Source organism: Magnolia sinica, chromosome 17, assembly GCF_029962835.1.
Source record: "Magnolia sinica isolate HGM2019 chromosome 17, MsV1, whole genome shotgun sequence".
Taxonomy (NCBI): domain Eukaryota; kingdom Viridiplantae; phylum Streptophyta; class Magnoliopsida; order Magnoliales; family Magnoliaceae; genus Magnolia; species Magnolia sinica.
This window is the reverse complement of record NC_080589.1, coordinates 52,452,442-52,475,452: the sequence shown is the minus strand read 5'-3', so window position 1 is coordinate 52,475,452 and position 23,011 is coordinate 52,452,442. Positions and strand designations below refer to the sequence as shown.

Genomic DNA, 23,011 nt, shown 5'->3' with positions numbered 1-23,011 from the left:
AACATCTGTTTGGATGTTGATTTCTGGTACATCCAAACACACAACATCACATTTGGTGCAACATTAGATCCTTCATCACTAGAAATGGTACTCCATGCTTTATTCATCGTGTCTCTATTCATGGAACAATCATGCAATGGTAGGTCGAATATGGAAACGCAAGTGAATTGAAACCCAAACAGAAGGTTCGAAGAAAAGGAAAGGAAAAGGGAACAAACAGATTGTGATTCCTTTCGCTCCAATTCTTCTTTGTTCAATTCCAAATCGATCTGAATTGCATAAATCATTTCCCCTGCATTAGAGAAAGTGAACCCTATAGGTACCTACGTGAGGTATGCAAGAGTTTTCCTTTTTTAAATGGTTTATATTCCCAATCACTCTAATTTTTCCATAGATTTTGCGTTCATGGTTGTCCCTAATGTATGAAGGGTCTGAATCATCATACACATTTGCCACATTTGAATTTTTATTAATTTCAAACAGGTACTGCTATGATTCCCAACCTGAAATTTTCATTGTAGGTTATGCAGAAAGTATCCTTCTGGAAGAAGTTCCACGTCTTGTATGCGTTCTTCTTTGTTAGGAAGATAGTCGCGCATTGGGTCACATTCTTCTTCTACTGCATAATTATTCCTGCATGCGTGTTAATTCAAGAAGTCCAGCTTCCAAAATACATTGCAATTTACATTCCGTCCGTGATCACCATCCTCAATTCAATCTGCACTCCAAGGTAAGATTAAGCATGACAGTGTGCTGCTAACAATGCACAAATTTGGACCAATTCACGTTTCTTTCCTGCCAAACATTCAATTGAATCGCTAAAACTCCATCCCGGGAGGTGGAGATGGCCTAAGTGGGGCTATTCCAAATCCGTTTTGTAATGAGGTGTTAGCCACCAAACAGCAATTCAGTGTTAGAGTAATATAAGAGGTGTACCATCACCAATCAACACCCACCATTGATCAGATCAATCTGGCCATCAGATCTACATTGTATGCCAGTAACCCCCAACTTTTGTAGCGATCTCAACTTCTCTCTCCTGGTGTCCACCCTGAATACAACTCTCCATGTTTTTTTACTAGCCGTTGATCTGTGTGGCCCAAGTGGGAGTATGTTAGAGTTCTATAAGAGGTAGGCTTTCACCAATCAACAGCCACCATTGATCAGATTGGTGATGGCTTACCTTTTATAGAACTCTAACATTCAGATAATTGCAAGCCCAATTTGCAACGCATGGGATTGCGATCAGGGGTCAGGTAGTCATTCTGAAGAATTGTTCCACTTCCCTTTCAGTCATTTCCTTGTATTGAATTATTGTATTTTGGTCTAATTTAGCATCCAAAAATGCCCTTTTAAAGATGTACATGAACTGAATCCAACATTATGATTTACTTTTCATTGTAGCTTTCTAGAGAAGTTAATATCGTTATGGTAAGTCATTGCATCCATTTTGAGAATTAGCACTTAAAACATTCGGACGGTGCACTGTCTTGCTATTGTCAGGTCTATACATTTGCTTGTTTTCTGGATACTCTTCGAGAATGTCATGTCTCTGCATCGAACCAAGGCGGCAATAATTGGGCTCCTGGAAGCAGACCGTGTAAATGAGTTGGTCGTTACAGAGAAGCTTGGGAACACCTTGAAGAATAGGTCCAATGCCAGCACCAGCACCGTTGCCAGCACCAGCACCAGAACCAGTGACAGCGTCAGCACCAGCACCAGTGCCAGAATGAGACCTCAAAGGAGGCCCAGATTAAAATTTATAGAAAGGTATGTCGCACACCCGGAATGGTGGCAATCGATTTCTTTTCATGTCATTGCTTCATTTTTGAATGGGACCTACTTAAATGTGAAAGACATTGGAAAGTGGGGAAAACCTATTTCTGCATTGAGAACAGTGGAGAAAGTCTGTCAAACCAGCTCAAAAAGGAAATCTTGTCATCTTGGCCTGGTCATAGTTTAAAAACATGAAAACTCAACTCGACATGAAACCCAGTCTAGCTGAGTCGACTTGGAAACTCAGGCGTGTTTCTTGAGAACTCGTACTAGTTTATTCTTTTTCAGTATTATTTAGTATTGAAAAGTAATAATACTGAAAAGTACAAATAATATATAAATAATGCAGATTTGGCTGAGTGGAGTCGGGTTCTATTGAGTTTCATCAAGTTCTTCCAAGTTTTGTTTAGTTGTCCTGAGGGTTTGTTTTTTTTTTTTTTAAATAAATAAATAATCAAGTCAAGTTTTTCTCGAGTTTTGATCTGGTTGTGAGCTTTGCTCGAGTATCGATGAAATTTGGTTGAGTTGGGTCAACTGGGGCGAGTTAGGTCAATTTTATTTTTTTATTTTTTTTAAAAATCTTGTTTTTTAAGTATAAGGCTGTTGGGGGTCGAATATTGCATATTAGACTCCAGTTATTGCCTGGATTTACGAACATTGTATTGTTTAACGGCTTAATTAAATCGTGTTTGTGATGCAAGGTGAATTGACAAGCATGGACTGGAAAATGGTACTAAAAGCATGGAATTAACGCTCCGAACTCACCAAGGTAAGAGACAGACTCTATGGGACCAAGATCGAAGATTTACACGCCGGAGATCAGAGAAATTCCAGCCATTCACCTTAAACAGGCCTAAAAGACATTTAGAATGCAAGATTACAGGGTTCCCACCATCTGATCGGCTCAAAACTTTATACAGGGCCTGAGGACTCTAAATTAACCGTACACGTCGAATTTCAGCCAGTGGATCCCTTTGGAAGTGGCCCAACGAACAGATCAGCTCATAAACCATTGATTTTGGGCCCATTTGATTTTTGGATATGCTTGAAACTTGGGTTCAACCCATTAAATGAGGTGATAAAACGTATGGATGGAGTGGATCTCTCAGAAACATCACCGTGGACTCCAACTGAGTTAGGGTGTGCATGGTGCACAAGTGCACCGGATGTGCACAGCAACTGCATCTCTTTCTAAAACGGGTTGGTCCCGTGACTGACACTAAATGGCAACTGCCGTTTTGTTTCTTCTGCAGACAGTTGCGCAGGGGCATTTTTCGGAAGCTGGTGGGCCACCATCATGGACCATCTATCCGATCCAAGCCGTCCATCTTGTACAGGAGCGCAGGACAGTCGAACTCATGTTTACCTCGTACATCAATGCAAGCGCACGTGCAGGTCACAGCGGTCACAAAAAGACCATTCTGCTTCGTCCAAACCTATGGCAACATGATTTCTTCCGTGGGTCACACTGAATCTGATCTAAAACTGTCTCTTCCCATCCGAAATTTCGAGGAGAATGCAATGGCTGGTCTAGATTTCTCATAAAATATCAATCATGGGCCCCATCATCAGCACAGCGTAAGAGCCCTTTCGCAGGCTCTGTTTTTGGCGTCCGAACGTTGCCCGATTTTTACGGCCCATTGTACGTCCATGGCAGTGGTCGGATGGCCAATCCGAACCATCCAAACACTAGAGAAATGGGCCATCAACCCCACCATCCAGTCAGATTCCAAGGTCAGGATGTTCACTGTCCTGAAAATCCCTCCAAAAAGCAAGGCTGTTTGCGGTTTCGCGGCACACAGTGCGAAAGCCTTACGCACGCGCCTGGATTTTCTCCACCGCCTGTGTGGTGCGAAAGCTCCCATCCACCGTCCTTCACAACTATAAAGAGAAGAGAGAAGAGAGAGTTAGAGGCATTGAATTTTTCAAGATCAGTCGGCTGAGAACGTCAGTGGCAAAGAGAGAGACAGGGAGTAGTTTTTGTTTACTTGATTTATTTGTAGTTTTTTTTTTTATCATGGTTTTCCAGAGATCTGATCCAATCATGTTAGGCTAGACCTCTTAGCTAGGGCTAAGAGGTGAAGCTTGTAGGAGATGGGAGACTCTATTTTATGCCTTTAATTTAATTTATGAACCGAATTTGATATTAGTTTGATTATTAAGGGAATGTTTTTAGTTTTTAATGGTCTGTTGTGACTGAAATTACAATGGGTCTGCGATAGCTTGAGCATGTTTCTTTCCTTATTTTGATTATGACGTCAGGAAGCCCTGTTGTTCGCCATCGTCTCCTGGGCATGGTTGGATGTCGGTACCCTTCCTAACCTTCATATCATGTTGTTTGGTTGATAATTAGTTTAATTCTATTGTTTACTTTGTCTCCTGGGCATGGTTTGGTGATGGAATCCATTCTAATTCATATAACTTTCATCTTTTTAAAAACTATATCAAAGGAAGTTCAGTCTAATTTTCATGGTTACACCCTTCAACTGCATGAAGATGGACTCTAAGTCCAGTTGAGTTTCTGATGCAGGCATAAGATTTCCCTGATCTCTACAAGTGGATCCTCTGAATCCCTAGTTTTCTTTCCCTGAATTCTTTAAAATTTTAGATAATTATTTCATCATTATTCATCAAATTACATTCGATTTAGATTTCATCTTAGTCTAGTTCTAGTTCTACTTAGTTTCAGATAACGTACATGTTTCAGTCCCTTGGGATTCGACCTCGGTCTCACCGAGTTTATTACTACATCACAACCCTATACTTGGGAAGTGAACAAGTTTTTGGCGCCGTTGCCGGGGATTGACGGTTACGTTTTTCTAAGATTAACTAGTTTTAGGATTAGTTTAAGATTAGGATTTTCTAATTTTAAGATAGAAAGTCTTTCCCTTTTTAGAAACTAACCCAACTTTCCTATTTTGTAGGATTCTGAGATAGGTTTCTAAATTGGTAATTTCTTTCTTAATTTCTTCCTTGCTATTTCTAAATTAGGATTTATTTTTTTTAGCAAGTTTTTAATTCTAACTCTTTTAGAATCTAACTTTGTTTCCTAATTTATTTTTAGAAATTTTCTACTTATAGATTTTTTTTAGAAATTAACCTTCCTATTTTGTAGGCTTTTAAGATAGAAATTTCTAATTCGGTAAGCTCTTTCTCTACTTTCTATTTTTCAGATCTCTTTTAGTAACTTACTTTCTAGTTTAGGACTTTCCTAATTTATTTTAAATTTTCACTTTCTTTTAGGAATTTCTTCTTTTAGAAACTAGTTTACTTTTATCTTTCTTTTTAAGGATTTTCTAATTTTAGACATTCTCTTTAGAAACTGAATTGTTTTGTTTTCTTTTGCAGGTTTTTAACTTAGGGACTCCAATTTGGTAACTTCTTTTCAACCCTCTCTTTCTTTCTAGATTTTCTTTTCCTTTCTTAGGATTAGGTTTCGAATTTGATTGAGGGCTGCGAGTGTTTCATGCCCAAGTGGGCCTGTGACAACACTCGACGTCTCTTGACTGAAGGAGGATTGGTTGAGGGGTTAACTATTCATCGTAGGACTAAACACCACTTGAAATCCCCTGAGTTAATTGAAGTGATGGCTGAAAACCAACCTCTTTTACCCCAACCTAGGGTGGAGGACATTCAGGATGAGAATGAGGTGCATCAAGCACCCCCGCCTCATACTTTACGAGATTATTTACAACCAGCGGGGGTGAGTACGCCCTCATGCATGATTTTTTCTGAAAATACAGGACATATGGACATCAAGCCAGGGGTTATTCAACTCCTTCCTAAGTTCCATGGGCTTGAATCTGAAGAATCATATCTACATTTGAAAGAGTTTGATGAGATCATAGCCACTTTATATCTTCAAAATGTGTCTGAGGACACAATCAGGCCGAAACTCTTTCCTTTTTCCTTGAAGGAGAAGACTAAGACGTGGTTACATTCAATGCGTCCTAGATCCATTAGCACATGGAATGATATGTAGAGGGAATTTATAAAGAAATTTTTTCCACATCATAAAACGATTATCCTTAGAAAAGCAATCATGAACTTCACCCAAAAGGAGGATGAAACATTTTACCAATGTTGTGAAAGGTTCAAGGATATGGTCAGTTCATGCCTACAATACGGTTTTGAAACGTGGCGCATTACAAATTTTTTCTATGATGGACTGACAGCTTCCATGCGCCAGATGGTCGAGACAATGTGTAATGGAGAATTCATTAATAAAAATGTCGACGAGGTATGAGATTACCTCGATAGTCTTGCTGAAAAAACACAATCATGGGACTATTACCCAAAATCAAACATCACGTCTAGGCCGACTCAATCTAAGGAGAAAGGTGGATTGTATCTCTTGAAAGAAGAGGATGATTTCAAGTATAAAGTGGCTACACTCATAAGAAAATTTAAGGCCATGGAAGGAAAGAAGGATAAGGTTAATGAAAGTGTTTGCAGCTTCTGTGATTGTAACATTCATACAACTGAAAATTGTCCTACAATACCTGCCTTTCGAGAAGTGTTGAATGAACAATCCAATGCCGTAAATACTTATCAAAGAGCTTTCAATGGACCGACCTCTAATACGTACAATCCTGGTTGTAAAAATCATCCAAACTTTAGTTGAAGAAATGGACAAACTGATACTCCTCAAAGTTTCTTCAATCAAAATTCAAATCAGGGGAAACCTCAAGAAGAACTAGTTTAAAATTCCATGCAAGAGCTGACCCAGGCAATGCGAGATTTTATGCAAAAGATGGATTCATGTATGAAGGTTATAGAAAAAGGGATGCTTCCTGCACAACCGCTCCCTAATCCTAAACCGCAATACGAGATAAGTAATCCCAGCTCTTCAAATCAAATGGAGCACGCTAAATCCATCACCACTCTTAGGAGTGGGAAGATCATTGATAAAACCCTTCTGGTAAGGCCTGAAAAGCCTCAAGAACTAGAAGAGGACAACAATGATGGATCTAGTGAGGCCCCACAAAAATTAGAACCAGAACTTCTAGAAAAGCCAATTGCTCCATTTCCCCAATGGTTGGTCGCACCAAAATCCCTCTCTAACTCTCAGGATATCCTAGAGGTGTTGAAACAAGTGAAAGTCAACATTCCTCTACTTGATGTCGTAAAACAGATACCTTCATATGCCAAATTTTTAAAAGACTTATGCACGACCAAACGACGGCAAAGTATTCAAAAGAAGTTCTTGACCGAGAAAGTGAGTGTCATCCTAAAGCAAGACGTGCCACAGAAATTCAAAAATCCCGGTAGCCCAACCATATCATGTGTAATCGGGGACCATCGAATTGATCACGCACTTCTTGACTTAGGAGCGAGCGTCAATCTGATTCCCTACTCGGTATACGAACAGTTAGGTTTGGGTGAATTAAAACTCACCCTAACCACACTACAACTTGCTGATCGCTCTGTTCGTGTACCAAGAGGGATAATTGAGGATGTGTTGGTCCAAGTTGATAGATTTTACTACCCTGTAGATTTTATCATCATGGACACTGAACCCACCAATAACATGAGTACTTAGATTCCCGTCATTCTTGGTCGCCCATTCCTTGCCACTTCAAACGCAATTATCAATTGCAGGAATGGTGTCATGACTATGTCTTTTGAAAATATGACATTGGAGTCAAACATATTTTTCAATAACGATAGAAACTTAGAGGATGATGACGATTTCTACAACATTAACATGATTGACTCTTTAGTGGAAGATACGACACCTCTGACCTTATCCTCTGACCCTCTAAAGATGTGCCTGGCCCACTCCCATGATTTTGATGATGACATGTGACGCAGGGATGAACGTGATGAGGATAACTACTCTGAATCCACGGAGCTTCTCTGGACTCCTCACAGAGACTTCTCGAATCCACGAGGAAAAGAAAGCAAAAAATAGAAATAAATTCTAAGAAATTCAAAATTGATTAATTGATGAATAAAAACGAGTTCACAACCCTTTAAATAGGGGTAACAAGCAATGGGAAGGAAATCAGAATCAAACTACAACTCGAACTTCTAGAATTCGCGACTTACTATAAATAGTAAACTTACTATTTATAGACGGTCGTGATGTCTACTAGTGCGCAAGGTTTTCGGCCAAAAATAGTAAGTGTCCTATTTGGCTTCACCAAACCGTTCTCCTAATTATTCTAAGCTTTTTTCACGTTGGGCGCAACTCCTAAAGCCCGACGGATGAAGAGTTATAATCAAACTAAAACTTACTATTTATAGTAAAAATGAAATTAAAACAGGGAAACGACCGTTGATCTAGGGGTTTTTCACAATTCCGGGCTGCGCAACCCTGCGTAGTGGGGTTGGTTGGCTTCAGTAGCTCGTTCTACCCCAAAATCATAGATTTTACATCAGATAACTCATTCCGGATTACAAGATACGCCCGATTTAAGGTTCGATGGTCTGGATCACTTCTATCGTCGACCGGGCCTTTTCTGATCCATCCTGGCCATGTAACTATCCGCGACCCGCTCTACATCAGTCTCCTCCACTTCAAAAGAACTTGTCCTCGAGTTCTCGTCATGCCCTAGTTCATGATACTCGATCAGGTCCACGACATTGAAAGTCTGTGAGATTGTCATGTCATCTGGAAGATCAACAACATAGCATTGTTATTGATCTTTCGGATGATTGGTACCGGTCCAATCTTCTTATTTTTCAACTTGTTGTACATCCCGGTTAGAAATCTCTCTTTGTGCAGATGGACCATAACGCGGTCGCCCACCTTGAACACTTTTTGTCACCGATGCTTGTCCGCTTGTTCCTTGTACTTCTCGTTCGAGGCATGTAGCTTGGTCTGCACTTCTGCATAGATGCCCATGATCTTGTCTGCCATATGTTCTGCTGCAATGCCTTGTGCTTCAGAACGAACGTAAATTCCTATAAAAATGCAACCCATCTAGTATGCACACGATTCACGTTAGTCTGACTATTAATAAACTTTAATGCTTGATGGTCAGTGAACAAAACAAACTCTCTTTGAATCAAATAATGCCACCAATGTCACAGTGCCTAAACAACTGCGTACAACTCAAGCTCATAAGTTGACCACTTCTTTCGGGCTTCACTGAGCTTCTCGCTGTAGAAGGCTACAGACCTGCCTTCCTGTGATAATACTCCTCCAATTCCGACGTACGAAGCGTCACACTTAATCTCAAACAATTTGCCAAAATTAAAAAGCACAAAAACCAGTGTTGTAGACAAATGATGCTTGATCTCATGAAAGCTTTTGTCAGCTTTATTGGTCCACTGGAACGGTCCTTTTTTCATGCAATCTGTTATAGGCGCGACTATGGTGCTAAAATCTCGCACAAATCGATGATAGAAAGTTGCTAACCTATGAAAACTCCTCACCTCATGAATATTTGTCAGGATCGGCCATTCCCTAATAGCTCGCACCTTTTCATCGTCCACACGAATGCCTGTGGACGTTACAACAAATCCTAGAAACAACAGACTGTCAGTTAAAAAACTACACTTCTTCAAGTTGAGGTACAACTTGTTAATTTGTAGGACTTGCAGCACCTGCTTAAGATGTTTCCTGTGCTCCACATCATCCTGGTTATATATCAATATGTCATCAAAATATACTACCACAAATCGGCCAGTGAACGGTTTTAGAGCTTGATTCATCAAACGCATAAAAGTACTTGGTGCGTTCGATAGGCCGAAGGGCATGACTAGCCACTCATACAACTCTTCCTTGGTCTTCAATGTCGTTTTCCACTCATCACCGGGTTGAATACGAATCTGATGGTACCTGCTCCTTAGATCTAGTTTAGAGAACATCTTGACCACTTCTAACATATCGAGCATGTCGTCCAACCGTGGTATTGAAAACCGATATTTGATGGTAATTTTGTTGATTGCCCAACTGTCGACACACATGCGCCAGCTTCCATCTTTTTTTGGCGTTAATAATACTGGTATGACACATGGGCTCATGCTCTCTCTCAAGAGACCCTTATGGATCAATTCCTCCACTTGTCCATGAAGTATCTCGCACTCCTTCGGACTCATCCGATAATGAGGGTGGTTGGGCAGACTAACCCCAGGGACGAGGTCTATGTGATGTTGGATGTCTCTCATGGGGGGCAATCCATCAGGTAAACCCTCAGGCCAGACTTCTTTGAATTCGTTTAGCAATAGTCTTAAATTTGGAGGGATGTTTGAGGGTTCCTCTTCCTCGCCCTTCACCACTACAGCGTATACCTCGCCGGTTTCTTTGGATTCCTCCATAAAATCCCGAATGGTCAAGAGGGAACTCCCCTCCACTTTAGAGGCTTTAGGGTGGTTCTCTGGTGCCATAGGGGCAAGGATTATTTTTCGACTATCTTTGACGAATACGTAAACGTTATCTCGTCCCCAATGGGTCGCATCACGGTCCGACTGCCAGGGTCGACCGAGTAACATATGACAAGCTTCCATATCGACCACGTCACAAAGTATTTGATCCTTATAATTTTTGCGAATTGAAAATGAGATAGTGCATTGTTTAGTTACCTTGGTCTCATTCACCTTTTTTATCCAACCGATACAGTACGGGGAAGGATGTTGCATCGTTGGTAGTCGCAACTTGTCCACCATCACTCTCGAGACAATATTCTCACTACTACCACTGTCTATGATCACATCACAGACCTTTCCGTTGACAGTGCACCAAGTACGAAATATATTGTGTCGTTGTCGATGTAATTCCTTTCGTGGGGCATACAGTAATCGCCTCACAACTAGAAATTCACCACGATCCTCGCCCGTCATTTCATCGCCACCTGCTATTTCTTCAGTGATTTGTTTATGTTCATCAAAGCGATGGTCTTCTTCTACGGCATCATCTTCAGTGCCCCCTTCATTTATAGTCAAGTATGCTATGAGATGTTGAGGACAAGTGTTTGATAAGTGACCTGGTTGGCCACAGTGGTAACAATTGTTCGACCTTGGCCGAGCATAAGGATTTGGAATCCTACTCAAACCCGCTGTTGTGGGTGCTGCACGTTGAGGTCTAGATGAGCCGCTCCCCGTATCACGGTTTGCAGTTGTAGGAAGTTGATGTACTGAGTCTTTTTCTCATAGCAGCACTGGATCCTGTGTGGGACTCGTCATGGGGGGTCGAGTTGAAGGATATGGACGAGCAGGAGCTCTTGCAAGTTGTGTTTCTGCCCTACCCGCCAATTGAACTGTTTCATCCATAGTCCCGACTGGGTACATCTGAACTTGGTCCTGAATTGTTGGTCGCAACCCACCTATAAATCGTGCCACCTTCTGTGACTCAGATTCTGACAGATCGTTTCGTGTAGCCAACCGTTGGAATTCTTCAGTGTAATCTGTGACTGTTCGATTTCCTTGTCTGCAATTTTGATATTGCTGGAATAATATCTGCTCATGATCACTGGGGAGAAATCGAGATCGAAGAAGACGTCTCATCCATAGCCATGATGAGATGGGCGCCTTGTTCTGGCGGGCTCGTGAGAGTTGTAATTGTTCCCACCATGCAAAAGCACCAGATTTTAATTTAAACGCTACCAATTTTACCCTTTTATGATCTGGCACGTCCATGTAATCAAAATATCTCTCTACTTTGGCTAGCCAATCGAGAAAATCTTCTATACGTAATAAACCGTTAAAACTAGGAAGTTCAGCCTTACCTCGATAGTATCTTTTAGCACGATCTAGATGATCACCTACATGGATTGGTCGTTAAGCAAAACCCTCATTAAGGTCCTCGTTGATAGAACTTGAATCATCTGGTGTAACCCTAAGGTTTGCCACTGGTAGTGCTCTACGAAAATCGAGGTTGCGTCGTACAGTAACCATGGGTGGGGGAGCAACCAAAGGTGGTGGAGCACCGCCTAGGGCTCGGGGCGGGAGTAGCGCATCCGCAAGACGGTCGAGAGTTGCCTACAGCCCTTGCATGGTCAACTGACTCTCCCGGTGGAAAGCTTTCATTCTTTCCGAAAGATAACGAATCCCTGGATTACCGTCCACAGGATTTTGATTCATACCTTCGTTGTTTGCCATCGGCCCGAGGGGAATCCTCGCTTTGATACCAATTGACGCAGGGATGAACGTGATGAGGATAATTATTCTGAATCCACGGAGCTTCTCTGGACTCCTCACAGAGACTTCTCGAATCCACGAGGAAAGAAAGAAGAAAATAGAAATAAATTTTAAGAAATTTGAAATTGATTAATTAATGAATAAAAATGAGTTCACAACCCTTTAAATAGGGGTACCAAGCAATGGGAAAGAAATCAGAATCAAACTACAACTCAAACTCCTAGAATCCGCGACTTACTATAAATAGTAAACTTACTATTTATAGACGGTCGTGATGTCTACTAGTGCGCAAGGTTTTCGGCCAAAAATAGTAAGTATCCTATTTGGCTTCACCAAACCATTCTAATTATTCTAAGATCTTTTCACGTTGGGCGCAACTCCTAAAGCCCGACGGATGAAGAGTTATAATCAAACTAAAACTTACTATTTATAGTAAAAATGAAATTAAAACAGGGAAATGACCGTCGATTCAGGGGTTTTTCACAATTCTGGGCTGCGCAACCCAGCGTGGCAGGGTTGGTTGGCTTCAGTAGCTCGTTCTACCCCAAAATCATATATTTTACGTCAGATAACTCATTTCGGATTGCAAGATATGCTCGATTTAAGGTTCGATGGTCTGGATCACTTCTGTCGTCGACCGGGCCTTTTCTGATCCATCTTGGCCATGTAACTGTCCGCGACCCGCTCTACATCAACATGATTGGGGAGACATGTGCCTTACTTGATACTGCATCGGTACTTGAAGTTAACCGGTGGAGGCCACAATTTGAAGAATTATCACAAACCAATGTAGTGCCTCTACCATCTAACCTCAAGCCACCGAAGCTTGACCTAAAACCTTTGCCCTCTAATTTGAAATACACATATTTAGGTCAAGATGAGACATACCCGGTGGTGATCTCTGCCCATCTGGAAGAAGAATAGGAGAGTATGCTCATATCTACTCTCATTGAGCATAAGGGAGCCCTTGGATGGACGATAGCGGATCTCAAGGGAATCGACCCCTCGATTTGTACTCACCGCATATATCTTGAGGATAATGCGAAGACCGCTCGGCAATTACAACGTAAACTAAATCCAAATATGAGGGAAGTGGTTAAGGCCAAGGTTCTTAGACTATTGGATGTGGGTATCATATAGCCCATATTCGATAGTCAATGAGTGAGTCCAACTCAGGTGGTTCCTAAGAAGTCCGGGATCACCATCGTAGCCAATGCCAATAATGAACTTGTGCCAACAAGAGTTACTACTGGTTGGAGAATGTGCATTGACTACAGGAAGCTGAATACCGTCATGAGGAAGGACCACTTTCCTTTGCCCTTCATTGATCAAATCTTGGAAAGGTAGCTGGTCATTCCTATTACTGTTTCCTTGACGGGTATTCGGGCTACAATCAGATTGAAATCGCCCCTGAGGACCAGGAAAAGACCACATTTACATGTCCCTATGGCACCTTTGCCTACAGAAGGATGCCATTCAGATTATATAATGCCCCTGCCACCTTTCAGCGATGTATGATGAGTATCTTTTCTGACATGGTGGGAAAATATTTAGAGGTCTTTATGGACGATTTTTCTGTTTTCAGTTCATCTTTCAGCGAGTGCTGAGAGAGTCTTAAATGTGTGCTAAAAAGATGTGAAGAAAAGAACTTAGTACTTAATTGGGAGAAGTGTTATTTCATGGTTCATAAGGGAATTGTCCTTGGATATATTATCTCGTCTAAAGGAATCGAGGTAGATAAGGCGAAAATTGATCTTATTTCTAACCTACCTCCACTCAAGAACATGCGGGACATGCGATCCTTCTTAGGACATGCTGGGTTTTACAGAAGATTCATAAAGGACTTTAGTCTCATCTCTCGTCCTTTATGTAATCTACTTCAAAAGGATGCACCATACGAGTGGACTGAGCCATGTCAAGAAGCTTTCACTAAGCTTAAGGGCATGTTGACTAGTGCACCCATCATACAACTACTTGACTGGGGCATTCCTTTTGAACTTATGTGCGACATGTCTGATTATGCTCTTGGGGCGGTTCTAGGCTAGAGAAAAGATAAGAAACCTTACGTTATTCATTATGCGAGTAAGACTCTAAATCCTGCCCAAGTGAACTACTCGACTACGGAAAAGGAACTCTTGGCTATAGTGTTCACTTTAGACAAATTTCAGTCCTACTTGATCGGATCCAAGATCATTATTTACACTGATCACACGGCGCTTGTTCACTCCCCAAGTATAGGGTTGTGATGTAGTAATAAACTCGGTGAGACCGAGGTCGAATCCCAAGGGACTGAAACCTGTACGTAATCTGAAGCTAACTAGAATTAGAACTAGAATGAGATGAAATCTAAATCCGATATAAAGTGATGAATAATGGTGAAAGATTAATCTAAAACTTTAAGGAATTTAGAGGAAGGAAACTAGGGATTCAGAGGATCCACTTGTAGAGATCAGGGAGATCTTATGCCTGCATTAAGAATCATGGACATTTAACTGAACTTACATGATTTGGTTTTCAAGAGATGAAAGGTGTATGAATTAGAATGGATTTCATCATCATACCATGCCCAGGAGACAAAGTAAACAACAGAATTAAATAATTACCAACCAATCAACATGCTATGAAGGTTAGGAAGGGTACCGACATCCAACCATGCCCAAGAGACAATGGCGAACAACAGGGCTTCCTGACGTCATAATCAAAATAAGGAAAAAGAAATACTCAAAGCCATTGCAAACCCATTGTAATTTCAGTCACAACAGGCCATTAAAAACTAAAAATATTCCTATAAAATTACATAAAAAACCCCTTTGGTCTAAACAAAAGGCACAAGCAACAAGTTCTCCCATCACGTTACAAGCTTCACCTCTTAGCCCTAACTAAGAGGTTTAGCCCAACATGATTGGGCTTGATCTCTCAAAAATAAATAAAAGAATTAAAACCTTCAAGAACAAACCAAACTCTGTATCTTCCCTCTCTCTCTTTCCCTTGCGATCGTCCAAGCCCTCAATCTCCTCTGGTCCCAAACTTTGATACCTTTCCTCTCTCACCCTTTCTCCGTTTTATAGATGAGAAGGTTGGCTGGGAGACAGTGCATGTGCGAAAATCATTACACAGCAACATGTTTCGCAGCCGGAACGCGCAATAACGCAAGAGAACTTACGTTTGGGCCGAGTGTGAGCGACTAGCCGTCAAGATCTCTCAAAACAGACTCCTTAGACAGGGTTATGGCCTCCCTGTGGACATTCTGGACGATATGGATCATTATTTCGGCCACGATCGAGATCATACAGTGGGCCACGGGAGTCGGCAGTGTCCGGGTTCTGCTTGGATACTCTGTCTGCGCAAAACTTGCGCTGAGCTGCTGATGGGGCCCATGATCTGTTTTATCAACGAAATCCACGCCGTCTATTGGTCTCCCCTTGAAAAACCAGTCGGATCTGATCAGTTTTGGATCAGCTTTGTGGTGGCCCACAAATTATTTTATTCCACCGTCTCTCTTCCGTTTGAACGATCGAAAACTGATCTTCATTGTTTCTAGAAGTTTCGTCATCTAGGCTAGGATGATATGGAGTGTAGGCTTCTGATGGATGGTCCTGATTAGCCCGATGGGCCCTGATGGTGGCCCACAGAGATCAACCGCGACCTATGCTGCGGAACAGAGCCGACGCGCGTCACGCTGTGATGGCTGGTGTCGCACTGATTGATATTGGAAGAAAATCCACACCGTCCATTGAAATACCCTCGAAAACCTGTTTGGAAACGGCTTGTTTGGCTTGGATTAGGTGTGGTCCACCGATCTTTCTGCTCCGCCGTCCATCCTGTGTTTAATGACTAGGAAAATGAAGAAACTTGCATGATGACAAAAGGAAATCTAGGCGTGGGTTAAACTCCCATTCCGGATGCAATGGATGGTTCAGATTTTCCAAAGGGATGATGGGTGGGGCCCACTGGACAAAAACAGCCAGCCTCCGTCCGTCCGTTGGATGCTGGTGCGGAAAGAAGACGGGTCAACCGTCTATTGACCACAACGGTCGTCTGGTGCAGCGGTGTACCCTATGTACACGCGCTGTACATGCGGGGTCCAGTGTGATGTACATGTAGAATCCGTTTCATCCATTCTCTTCCTCATCCTATTTAACGCGTTGAGAACAAAATTGAAGCATTTCTAGATACCAGGCGGGTCCCAAATCACTGATTTATGGGCTAATCTATCCGTTGGGCCACTTCCAGAGGGATCCAATGGGTGAAATTTGACGTGTACGGTTAGTTTTTGGTCATCGAGTTATGTATAAAGTTTTGAGCCAAACAGATGATGGAAGCCCAGTGATCTTGCATTCTGCCTGACTTTCAGGCCGCTTGAGCTTCAGTTTCTCGATTTTCGCGGATCCCTGGCTTGGGATTCCATCGATCTTGGTCTCCTGGGGTCCGTCGCTTACCTTGGTGACTTCAGAGCATTAAATCCATGCTTTTAGTATCCCGATCCAGTCCCAGCTCGCAATTCCACCTTGCAACACAAACATGATTAAAATGAGCTATTTAAACAGTACCATGTTCATAAATCCAGGCAATAACTGGGTCTGATATGCAATATTTGACCCTGAACAGCGCTCAAGTATCTTCTGTCTAAGAATGATGCTAAGCCCCGCTTGATACGATGGATCCTCCTACTCCAGGAATTTGACCTAGAAATAAAAGATAAAAAGAGAGTAGAGAACGTAGTGGCTGACTATCTTTCTCGTCTTGATCCCTATGATTCCCTTGAAACGACACATATCAATGACATGTTCCTTAATGAACAATTGTTCAGAGTCTCCCATTCACCTTGGTTCGCTGATATTGCTAATTATCTTGCCACGGGTTCCATACCGACACATTGGACTGCGCAAGATAAGAAGAAATTTTTCACCGAGGTGCGCAACTTTTTCTGGGATGATCCATATTTATTTAAATATTGCCCAAACCAAATCTTAAGGAGATGTGTGCTAGACGTTGAGCATCAGAGTGTCATCTCTTTCTGTCATTCACAGGCCTGTGGTGGTCACTTTTCTGCCAAAAAGACCACAACCAAGATTTTGCAATGTGGCTTTTACTGGCCCACTATGTTTAGGGACACTCGTGAGTTTTGCAAGGCTTGTGAGCGTTGTCAGAAATTGGGAGCGTTGTCCCGTCGAAATATGATGCTCTTGAATCTCATTCTTATCATCGAGGCATTTGATTGCTGGGGCATTGATTTCATGGGACCATTCCCCCAATCTTTTGGAAATCTATATATTTTGCTCGCTGTAGACTATGTCACTAAATGGGTTGAAATGATTCAATGTCGGAATAATGACCATCGCACGGTCATTAAATTCCTAAAAGAGAACATCCTTTCCCGATTCGGAACGCCTCGAGCTATCATTAGTAATAGAGGTTCACACTTTTATAATAGGTCATTCGAGAGTTTAATGAAGAAATACGGTATCTCTCATAAGGTGAGCACCCCATATTACCCACAGACAAGTGGGTAAGTTGAGATTTCTAATAGGGAGATTAAACACATTTTGGAGAAAACGGTTAACCTTGATTGTAAGGATTGGTCAACCCGATTAACCGATGCCTTATGGGTGTACCGTACTGCGTTTAAAACCCCTATTGGAACGTCTCCCTTTAGACTTATTTATGGGAAGGCTTGTCACTTGCCTGTTGAGTTGGAACATAAAGCGTACTGAGCGATCAAAAATCTGAATTTCAATCTGGACAACGCTGGCTCGCTACGCAAACTACAGTTGAATAAACTTGAAGAAATTCGGAATGACGCATACGAGAACTCGAGAATTTACAAGGACAAGATGAAAGTGTTTCATGATCAATATATTCTACAGAAATCATTCACACCAGGTCAGAAAGTCCTTTTATATCATTCTCGACTACATCTCTTTCCGGGTAACCTTCGATCTCGTTGGACCGGCCCTTACATTGTGGTTACTGCTTATCTTCATGGGGCCGTCAAGATAAGAGATCCCGACAATGGCAAAGAGTTTAAAGTAAATGGACATCGATTAAAACCATTTGTCAAGAAATTTGATTTAGAGGACATGTCCATGCCTCTGACTGCTCCTGTTTACCAGGATTGATCTCCTAGTCTGATGGAGGTATGGGTAGGTTTATCGCTTTTATAGGACTAGGATAGTTTGCTATATACATTGTTTTAGAATAGTTTTCTTTTGTGGTTTCTCTCTTGTGCTAACCTGCTCTGGTATCTTTGGAAAGCCTTGTGATTCTTTCATCCAGGTATTATCTTTCCATCACTCCTCTTTTACTTTCATTGTCCCTTGTGCATAGCATGCTTATTTCCTTCACATCGAGGACAATGTAGATTTTAGGTCGGGGGTGGGAGATTAGGTTTCCTAATCAGTGTTTTCTTGGTCTTGAGTAAAAATTGTGAAAATTTTTAATTTTTCTGTAATTTCTTGTGAATTCAAAGTGATTTTGACAGCCATATTTTAAAATTATAAGATAAGTGATGTTGGATCTATAACTCTTGGATTCAATATCTGTTAGATTTCACAGTTAAGTTTGAATTGTTAATCCAGAATTAGAAGTTGTAAACATTGATTGAGTTATGATTTCACATGTCACATCTTGCTTTCACATTAAGGTTTCAGTTTGATATTGAAGGGTTAACTTGGTAATTACTAAGCATGTAAGGAACCAGCCTGGAAAATTTGTCGGTCATGATCAATTGAAGAAAAAGAAAATACCCAGCTAAAAAAAAAAAAATAGATACCTTTGGAAAGAGTTAGGCGAATAGTCTTCACCATAGGTTTGCTCCCTATCGGTGTAGATTTAATTCCCCAGGGGTGATATGAGAAAAGGGGTGGGTGTACGATCTTCACCATAGGTTCTCCTTATAGGTACGGATTTGATTCCCCTCCCCCTTGATGGAAAAATCAAAAGCTAGAATAATGAAAGAGTGATCTATGAGGCACGTTTAGTTTTTGGGTGTCCTGAATGCTCTTGTTGCTTACCAATGGTATCATGAAATAACGAAATGAATAATGATAAGCCGAGATTACATATACACCCATGGAACTCAATGTTTAGAATCTTTTCTAATTGATGGATTAATACTCTAAGCCTGACTATGGAATCAACCATGTGCTTAAGTCTAAGAGAAGGTAAGGCCCAACATTCATGAATCTTAGAATTCTGGTATCTAGATTTTTTTTTTCTCCAAAAATCACTCGAGTTTATAAAAATTGTCCTGTAACTTTCAACTTATTTTTTGCATACTTTGCTCGGGACTAGCAAAATGCTGGTTGGAGGTTGTGTTGGAGGTCAAATATTACATATTAGACCCCAGTTATTGCCTGGATTTACGAACATTGTATTGTTTAACGGCTTAATTAAATCATGTTTGTGATGCAAGGTGAATTGACAAGCATGGACTGGAAAAGGGTACTAAAAGTATGGAATTAACACTCCAAAGTCACTAAGGCAAGGGACAGACTCTATGGGACCAAGATCGAGGATTTACACACCGGATATCAGAGAAATTCCAGCCATTCACCTTAAACAAGCCTAAAAGACGTCTAGAATGCAAGATTACAGGGTTCCCACCATCTGATCGGCTCAAAACTTTATACAGGACCTGAAGACTCTAAATTAACCGTACATGTCGAATTTCAGCCAGTGGATCCCTTTGGAAGTAGCCCAACGGACAGATCAGCCCATAAACCATTGATTTTGGGCCCATTTGATTTTTGGATATGCTTGAAACTTGGGTTCAACCCATTAAATGAGGTGATAAAATGTATGGATGGAGTGGATCTCTCAGAAACATCACTGTGGACTCCAACTGAGTTAGGGTGTGCATGGTGCACAAGTGCACCAGATGTGCACGGCAATTGCATCTCTTTCTAAAACAGGTTGGTCCCGTGACTGACTCAAAAACGGCAACTACCGTTTTGTTTCTTCCGCAGACAGTTGCGCAAGGGCATTTTTCGGAAGTTGGTGGGCCACCATCATGGACCATCTATCCGATCCAAGCCGTCCATCTTGTAGAGGAGCTCAGGATAGTCGAACTCATGTTTACCTCGTACATCAATGCAAGCACATGTGCAGGTCACAGTGGTCACAAAAAGACCATTCTGCTTCGTCCAAACCTATGGCAACATGATTTCTTCCGTGGGTCACACCGAATCTGATCTAAAACTGTCCCTTCCCATTCGAAATTTTGAGGAGAATGCAATGGCTGATCTAGATTTCTCATAAAATATCAATCATGGGCCCCATCATCAGCACAGCGTAAGAGCCCTTTCGCAGGCTCTGTTTTTAACGTCCGAACGCTACCCGATTTTTACGGCCCATTGTACGTCCATGGCAGTGGTCGGATGGCCAATCCGAACCGTCCAAATACTAGAGAAATGGGCCTTCAACCCCACCATGTAGTCAGATTCCAAGGTCAGGACGTTCACTATCCTGAAAATCCCTCCAAAAAGTAAGGCTGTTTGCAGTTTCACAGCACACAGTGCGAAAGCCTTACGCACGCGCCCGGATTTTCTCCACCGCCTGTGTGGTGCAAAAGCTCCCATCCACCGTCCTTCACAGCTATAAAGAGAAGAGAGAAGAGAGAGTTAGAGACATTGAATTTTCCAGGATCAGTCGGTTGAGAATGTCAGTGGCAGAGAGAGAGACAGGGAGTAGTTTTTGTTTACTTGTTTTATTTGTAGTTTTTTTTTTTTTTTTTTATCATGGTTTTCCAGAGATCTGGTCCAATCATGTTAGGCTAGACCTCTTAGCTAGGGCTAAGAGGTGAAGCTTGTAGGAGATGGGAGACTCTATTGTATGCCTTTAATTTAATTTATGAACTGAATTTGATATTAGTTTGATTATTAAGGGAATGTTTTTAGTTTTTAATGGTCTGTTGTGATTAAAATTACAATGGGTCTGCGATAGCTTGAGCATGTTCCTTTCCTTATTTTGATTATGACGTCAGGAAGCCCTGTTGTTCGCCATCGTCTCCTGGGCATGGTTGGATGTCGGTACCCTTCCTAACCTTCATATCATGTTGTTTGGTTGGTAATTAGTTTAATTCTATTGTTTACTTTGTCTCCTGAGCTGGTTTGGTGATGGAATCCATTCTAATTCATATAACTTTCATCTTTTTAAAAACTATATCAAAGGAAGTTCAGTCTAATTTTCATGGTTACATCCTTCAACTGGATGAAGATGGACTCTAAGTCCAGTTGAATTTCTGATGCAAGCATAAGATCTCCTTGATCTCTACAAGTGGATCTTCTGAATCCCTAGCTAATTTTCTTTCCTTGAATTCTTTAAAATTTTAGATAATTATTTCATCATTGTTCATCAAATTACATTCAATTTAGATTTCATCTTAGTCGAGTTCTAGTTCTACTTAGTTTCAGATAACGTACAGGTTTCAGTCCCTTGGGATTCGACATCGGTCTCACCGAGTTTATTACTATATCACAACCCTATACTTGGGGAGTGAACAAAGGCCCGTGGCCATTTTTCTCAATTCGAATGCTTGTGGTTGGTTAAAAACAATGAACGCTTGGATCAGTCGCCATTAACTTCCAAATGCCACTTTAGCCATCAGAGTATTAAAATGGAAAAAATACTTGCCTACCTCTGAGTTCACTTTACTCTATCTTGGGGAAATTAACTACTTGGTGTGCATGAAATCCACCGTCCATCAGGTCCATCATCCCTTGTTTAGCCTTGATATAAAAAATAAGGCTCAGGTGGGCGACGCCATAAACTTATACCTGAAAACCTCTAAATTCATGTGGTATGGCTCACCTGAGTTTTGGCATATAAAATTTTGGGTAATTTTTATTTTTTTTTCCATCCTGATGAGGAACATCAGATGAATGAATTGGATGGCATATAAGCACCACGGTGGGCCATACACAACTAACTGTGGGCTTCCCATCCAACTTCTACCTAGGTGTAGCCTACCTGAGTTATGGATGGTCATGATTTCTCGGTTACAAGTGAACACGACGCAGCATACCTGATGGACTGGGTGGATTTCATAAATGTTCCACCCAACGAAAGGTCCTAGCACAGCTCTATTTAAATCAGGATTGCATTGCATTGGTGGTCCCATATAGGCCATTACTGGTCCCTTGATTGCTATTTGTTCAGTTAGGATTGATCCAGCTTACAACTGCCAACTTGGTTAAGTGGTTGTGATGTGTGGCCACCAGCTTTCTTAAGTTGGTAGGCTCCATGACAGAGAAGTTTCATTTCAAGTCATGTTCGTCTAATCAGATGACAGTTCTTAAATGATCTCTTTCATAGAAAATTAGGCGCATCAGATCGAGCATGGGTTGTCCGGGCCAAGCTGCAATTTTCATTTTGATCTTTTTCTCATTCTCACCCTTGATTTTCTTTGGACTTTTTTTTTTGGTGATTCAAAACCAGGATTCATGTAATGGAGCTGATAATGGGCGTCTTTCTCTTATACTGCGCAATCTACGATGTTTTCTTGGGCCGGGACTACTTCTATCTATTCCTCCAATCTGCTGCCTTTTTCGTCATGGGATTTGGGTACATAGGCACTTTTGTGCCCTCCAATTAGAGGTCACGCCAAGATGGCATAATGCCCCTATAGTAGTAGAATGTCTAAAGTGTGAAGTTAGTATGTTTGGATGTCTGAAGTGTGAATTATACATCCCTATAGTAGTGGAATGTGATCCATGATAGAGTTAATGTATCTTATGTGGACTACTTAAAATAGCTTATATACATATGTATATGGCTTATTTGGATGTAGAGAATCCAAAATATGGACATGAAAAACTCCTATGGAAACTTATAGGAAATGGAAAATTATAATTACGTAGTGTGGTTATCAGTGTTCTTTGTTTAAAAGGTTAATGACTAAACAACAAGACCAACTTCTATATACCATGAGCAGTGGAAGTGGAAACACTGTTTTGACTCAAATGGTAGTTTGAAGGCACTTTGCAAAGCCCCGTCTCATCTTCTGCTTGACAAAACAGGTGCCAAAATGGGACTTTAGTTTTTGCTGAACTGACCAAAAAGCAAGCTTGAAACCTCCATTTTCAGAACCCTCTTTTGAGGAAGTGTGTCCAAGTGGGCCCTCTAAAAGTAGTCTTATAATCTGGTTAGG

The 23,011-nt window shown here is 41.3% G+C and overlaps 1 protein-coding gene across 2 annotated transcripts in view; it reads left to right on the top strand.

Moving 5' to 3' along the window:
• LOC131231440 (glucomannan 4-beta-mannosyltransferase 1-like) overlaps positions 1 to 22,807 on the top strand; it is a 34,883-nt gene extending 12,076 nt beyond the window's left edge. For both annotated transcript variants that reach the window (XM_058227632.1, XM_058227631.1), the window contains 3 exons: positions 531 to 730; positions 1,504 to 1,770; positions 22,300 to 22,807. In XM_058227632.1, the coding sequence (XP_058083615.1) occupies positions 531 to 730; positions 1,504 to 1,770; positions 22,300 to 22,456 (624 nt within the window). In that variant the 3' untranslated portion in view covers positions 22,457 to 22,807. The remainder of the gene's footprint in view (positions 1 to 530; positions 731 to 1,503; positions 1,771 to 22,299) is intronic.
• The last annotated feature ends 204 nt before the right edge of the window (positions 22,808 to 23,011 follow it).